Source organism: Octodon degus, unplaced genomic scaffold (assembly GCF_000260255.1).
Source record: "Octodon degus isolate 3935 unplaced genomic scaffold, OctDeg1.0 scaffold00026, whole genome shotgun sequence".
Classification (NCBI taxonomy): Eukaryota; Metazoa; Chordata; class Mammalia; order Rodentia; family Octodontidae; genus Octodon; species Octodon degus.
Genome location: NW_004524602.1, coordinates 16,662,034 through 16,668,033, shown reverse-complemented (window position 1 = coordinate 16,668,033; position 6,000 = coordinate 16,662,034). Strand labels below are relative to the sequence as shown.

General features: G+C 56.5%; 1 protein-coding gene across 1 annotated transcript in view; it reads right to left on the bottom strand.

Annotated features, from left to right (window-relative positions):
* The window catches only part of Myo1e (myosin IE), a 171,974-nt gene that overhangs the window by 10,158 nt on the left and 155,816 nt on the right, over positions 1 to 6,000 (bottom strand). The window contains exon 25 of the mRNA XM_023712658.1: positions 4,471 to 4,720. Within this exon, the coding sequence (XP_023568426.1) occupies positions 4,471 to 4,720 (250 nt within the window). The remainder of the gene's footprint in view (positions 1 to 4,470; positions 4,721 to 6,000) is intronic.

Below are 6,000 nucleotides of genomic sequence, written 5' to 3'. Positions count from 1 at the left end.
CAACGCGAGGCCCGAACTGAGCGCGGTGGCAGCACTGGGATGCTGCACGGGAGGGTCACGGAGTTCAAGCTGCGTAGTGAGACCCTGTATCAAAATAAATAAATCCAGTAAAAAAAAAAAAAAAAAAAAAAAAATCTGGCCTAAAAACACTTTGCCCACGTCTGCTGTGGCCCTGTAAGCTGAGCAGGACTGTGGGTCATTCTGGCACCTCCAGTATTTCACAATCTTTGTTTTTCTAGTAAACCTTAAAAGATTGAAAAATATATTACAAAAACAATGATCTCATTGGAATAATGGAAGTTGCAGCAAGGATTTCTGATTCACCACGAAGTTCTTCTTACTGACATTTAGATAATATTTCTCCCCACATGCAGGTACAGTGTAGAACTCTAGAACTGTGACCTCCAGCAAGCCCAGCGTGTTGTTACACTGTAACTTATACGACGCAGTTTACTTCTCTGGCACGCGTCCCGTCCCGCGCTGGGGCAGTCTGTATGGACACATGCACTGGAGAGGCTTCTGGTTTTGGATCCTTCTTTCTGAACAGGGCTTTAGAGCTCTGCTGCATGATTCCCAGGACTGGCAGGGCTGCCCGGGGCAGCAAGCTCCTACTCTGCATCTGTGATAGGCATGACCAAGGGATACCCCGTGCCAAGATGCCCACTGGCCTTTGAGGCCTTGTGGACAGCTGCAGAACTCACAGGCTGCCCATCGCCCAAAGGGAACAACCCCAGTGATGCCAAGCAGCAGCTGCATAGTCCCTCTGCCCTGGGCACACCCAGCTCCCACAGGCTGCGTGCTGGGGCCAGGTGTGCAGCTGGCAGAGCGAGGAGCTAGTGACCGTCCGCTGCCCAGCAGAGCTCCCTGCCCGGGGACTGGGACATCCAGGGCCAGCTCTGCCCACCTCCCGGTCCCTGCAGACCTCGGGGCCCAGAGAGCTTTCCTCGCCCCCTGCAGCTGGGATGGAGTCTGGACGCCTCTCCCTCTGAGCTCTGCCAAGGCTGCAGCCCTGGGATGCGGGTTGTTGGCAACAAAACGCCTGGGCCAGGAAATACCTGTCCTCCAAGCCTGGTACAAGGTTAAAGTGTCTGCAAGACCAGCGCAGATGAATAATGGGACTGAAACAGGTGCCCAAACACTCTCCGGCTGGGCACGTAGCTCCGTGGGAGGGCACACGCCAGGCTCGTGCGGGGCCAAGAAACTGCAGCTACATGATGGCCTACGGTTGGCATGGAGTCTTCAGGAAAGCCCGAGGTGGGGTTCTTAAATCATCTAATTGTTGTGCTGCTTTACGGTGAGGACAGAGGATCATGTGGGAGTGCTGGGCATCACAGAGAAGGTCAGGAGCAGTGTGGCAGAAGCAGAGGAGCGAGCCAGGCGCCCAGCCAAAGCCCCTCGCCTCCTGCATCTGTGTGCCCGGCCCACTGGCACACGCAGCGTGCACCTCTGCCTGCCCCCCATGCCTCCTGGGCGGGTAAACCCCAGCCATGCCAGGGAGAGCCGGGCTAAAGCTCTCAGATATCACCTCTTTGTTCTGCAGATGTGAAGTTTATGTCCTGAAATTCCAAGAAGGAAAATAATGGCATTTGATTTCACTGGCTCTTAAAATTGTGCTCAGTTCCAAGAGGTTGAATCTATAAACATTACTGGAAATGTGGGAATAGATGCCAGGAATTCCTCAACTCCTGTCTGCCCGGGCCAGGTTATGGCGGCTGCTCTGGCAGGTTATGGCTTGAGAAATATTGCTATTGGACGCGGGCTGGAAATTTTAAGCCCCTTGAAAATACGCATCCATGAGGGGAGTCTCGACTAGACAGACAGGCCGCACTGACGCGCTCTGCCCCTCCTGTGCCCCTCCTGTGGCGTGGCCACAAGCCCCAGCCCTGAGCGCCTGCCATATTTTTTTCTCATTTCCCCAATTTCTAGTTGGATTACTCTCCAGAGTACCTTGAAATTTCCTTAAGTTGTCCTTTCATGAACCGGCCATAGGTCAGAAAGGGCCACAGACGTTTCCAGTCTGGGTTTTAACGGTTCCAAAATGAACTGCAGGAGGGCGACACACCTTCTAGCCACAAGGGGCGCACTGCAGAGCCCAGCCTCTTGGACCAGGCGCTCCTGGGGAAGCCACCCAGCCTTCGCTCCCCAGCTCGATTGCTGGAGGACGGGAAGAGCTTTACCCCAGATCAGACCCGTCTGCGGCTGTGCTCAGGGACTGCAGCACCGTGACTGTGTGCCCCTCTCAGCATTCTCCTGAAGAACGACAATGACCAGGACGGCCCTGCTGCCAGGGAGAGGAATCCAGCCGGGAGGGAAACTGGCGAGGGCTTTGTGCCGTCCCCCACGTGAGGTGCTGATGACTCTCCTGCCCCAACCTGAAGTGCTAACTACATCGTGTGACTTGAGCCACATCACAGGATCCAAAAGCAATGATTTCTTCAGGTAAATATGTAAGAAAAGGATCCATCGAGGGGTGGGAGAGGAAAGAGAAGGCCGGGCTGTGGAATGCAAAGAAAGCCTGGAAAGCCTGGATGTCTTATTTTTCTACATTTGGAAGCTCAGGGTGAGCCTGGAAACTCGGATGTAGAAAAGAATCTTCATGCTTAGGGAGAGGTACAAATTCAGGCTGGCAGAATTCTGGCGCGTGCCAAAAGCTTCCCATGGGATTAATGCAGTCCGTGTTTTCGTGGCTCAGAGGAGCAGCTGTTGTATTTGGGAGACACGCATTCCCTGAGATGCCAGGAGCAAGGCCCCTGGCCACATTAGAAACCCTTCATTTCACCTGTGCTTTTGAAAGTAAACACTAAGAAGAACCTCAGCCCCTGGGCCCAGCTCCCACACCTTACAGAGTGTCTGCACAGCAGGCCGGAGTGGGTCGAGAGGAAGGGTGGCTGGGATTCTTAGAGCCGTCAGACTCGATGGCACACAAAACAGGCCTTGGGAAAACCAGGATACCTGCTACCTGGTTGGCATGGTGTTATTCTCTCCAGGTCTAAGGCAGTGCGACAGGACCCAGCCTACGGGCTGGAAGGCTGTGAAGAGTGCGACAGACTGACACAGAGGACCGCAGTCTGAAGGCTGGAAGGGAGCAGCCTCGCTTGCTGGAGACGCCACGCTCCTAACTTGCCTGCTCTTGGCCGACAGATGCTCCCGCTGGCTCCAGTGCAAGTCTGTGGCTGCAAAGCAGGCTGCTGAGATGGTTTTGCTTGCCAAAAGTGAAGCAAGCAGGAAGCCAGCAGACAGAGCTAAGAGCCGGGGTGCATCCTGTGGATTCTTTTCATCCCTTGCTGACTCTAGAACCATTCTGCCTATCGGAGGGGCAGCAGCCACCGGAAAAGCAGCCACAGATGGAAAAGTCCTGCCTCTGCCTGGTGGTGCCTTTCCGTGGGAGCCATGTGGTGGCATTCCCAGTTGGACGACAGCGGGCTTCCAAAGCAGCCCTGGGTCAGCAGAGCCTGAGGCAGTGGTGAAAACACAAATCTGTGCACACGTCCCAGGCCCACCGAGGCAGGCACTGCAAGAGGGCTGGCCAGCATGGGATGGGGGTGGCCCTAGACACACTGGAGCCCGAAATCCAGTGCTCAGGCAGAGCCCACTGGTGGTCACTGGAACTGAGGGTCAGCTCTTTACAGGGAGGTGGCGGGGTGGGGAGAGAGGATGCCGGGAGAGGGCACATCTGTTGCCCCCTTTAGAAACTTTCCCATGGCTCTCCAGACACGGGGAATGAGACACAGGTGGGGAGCTGAGAGTGTCGGTGGACGGGCTCACCACTCCATGCCTGGGAGCCACGCGGGAGGGCAGATTCCATGCTGCCACCATGCAGCTCCGCTGCAAGAAGACGGCTGCCCCCCGCCTCCCCCTGGCCGCAGAGCACAGTGGGGTCTCCTTCAGGCCAAGGCCACACCATGTGTTATTTCTCTCAGCGCCCTGCAGGCTCCATGGCCTCACATGAGGGAAGCTCAGACAGAGCAGGGGCAGGACCGCAGGATAGGGGAGGCCACGACAGCCTAAGTCTGGCTGGTGGGCCCATCTGCCACATGACAGTGACCCATAACACTCCTGCTCAGTGGCTTCTGAATTCACTGCTGGTCTCGAACTCATAGTGATCTTCCTTCCTCTGCCCCCTGAGCGCTGGAATCACAGGTGAATTCTAGGGATCCTCACCTCCTCAGGCTACAAATCTGGGGTTTCTCTTCCAACCTTTCATTTTCTAGCAGGCGGGAAGAATTCTCATAGGCAAGCCGTGGAGCTCCAGTGCCTTTCTACAACTGTGGGAACACACTCCAAGACGCCAGCAGCACGCAAGGCAGGGCCCCTGATGGCACCTCTCCGGGAGCCTGTGTATCGCCTGCTATCGCCTTGGCCGCCTGTGCAGCGAAGCCAGCCCGGCCTACCGCCTCAGCGCGTCAGACCCACGGGGTGACAGGTGCCCGAGCCCAGCGAGCTGGCTGCCTCTCCGGGTGGGATGCTTACCCTGCGGCGCCCTGGTCTGGGACTCTGAGGAAATCCAGGCTCTCTGGGGTCTGCGACACTCGGTCTGTGCCCGTGGACTGTTGCCGTGGCAATGGGGGGCGGGACATAGAGGTGTACAGGCTTTTATCATTGGACCGCTGGTTTCCCGGAGCCTGGGGGTGCAGCACGAACTGGTTCTTTAGGACACCGTTTTGATGGTACCCTGGGGAGAGGAAGGAGAAGAGTGTGGATTGTCCAACCCATACTGCCTCTACCTCCCAGCCAAGGACAGGGCAGAAAGCGGTAAGGTGAACGATGGCTGGGCGTGGTGGCACACACCTGTGATCCCAGCACCAGGAGGCTGAGGCAGGAGGATCGCTGTGAGTTCCAGGCCAGCCTGGGCTATAAAGTGAGCTCAAGGCCAGTGGGAACTACATAGCGAGACCCGGTCTCAAAGATCAAAGGAAAAAAAAAGAGGTGAACAAAGGGGTGGCGCTGAGCACACACGCCGCGCACTGACTGCAGCCGTGAGCGCCTGCCTCACCACCATGCTCACCCCGCCCTGTGCTGGGGGAGCGTGCGGGCACCTCTCCCACCCCTGGCCGCACGAGGCCTGTAGCTCCTCTCCCGGAGCTACACACTGCAAGAGCCCCTGCCCACACACAGGAAAGCCTCGTGCAGAAGGCCTCCTTTGGAGGGTTTGGGTTCTCCAGCCTCTGCTTCTGCCCGTCACCTTGTTCCTGAGCAGGCATCTATCTTGGGATGTCAGCATCTTCACTAAAGACCTCGGACGCTGGCCTAGACCCTGGGTAGCCTCCAGCTCGGACATGTCTGTTGTCTGTTGCTCCCTCCGCTCTGTTTCTCTGTCTCTCTCTATTCCTCTCTCCCTCCCTTTCTTGCCCTCTTGTCCTCTTGCCCCTGCCAGGCATCAGGGGCCTTAGTCGAGAAAACATCTCTTGGCTGGGTCCACCGGTGCCCAACCCCAGCACCTGGGAGGCTGAGGCAGGAGGACAGCAAGCTCAGGTCTGGCCCAGACAACTGAGCCCGTGTTCCAAGAGAAATTTTAAAAGGGCTGGAGATGTAACTCAGTGCAGAGGCCCTGGGTGCCATCCCTGGAGCCACACACACAAGAGCTTTTGTTAGCTTTCTAATTCTCCTGCATCTTGTTTCTGGGAACAATCCTGGATCCCATCTAAGAAACGATCTTTTCCTCATTCATTAAGCTGTTCACAAACTGCAGACATCACAGTGGTACCTGGCTGGAGCTGGCACTGTGGCAGGTGAACCTGACAAGCCCCTGTTGCCACAACGGCAGCCTCCCACACCTGGAAGCTGACAGTATCTTGGTTCCAGTGTGCACTCCTTTTGCCTCTGCCACTTCACATGAAGTGGGCCAGGCAGTGACAGCCACATGGTCTCCTCTGCTCAGTTCAGGCCCACTCAACTCTCCTTTCCTGGAATCTGGGTCACAAGCAGGCCCACTGGGTTGGTAGGGCAGCCTGTGGCTGGTTAGGACATGTGTGAAGCTTTGCTGATGGGTTTCTCTCTCTT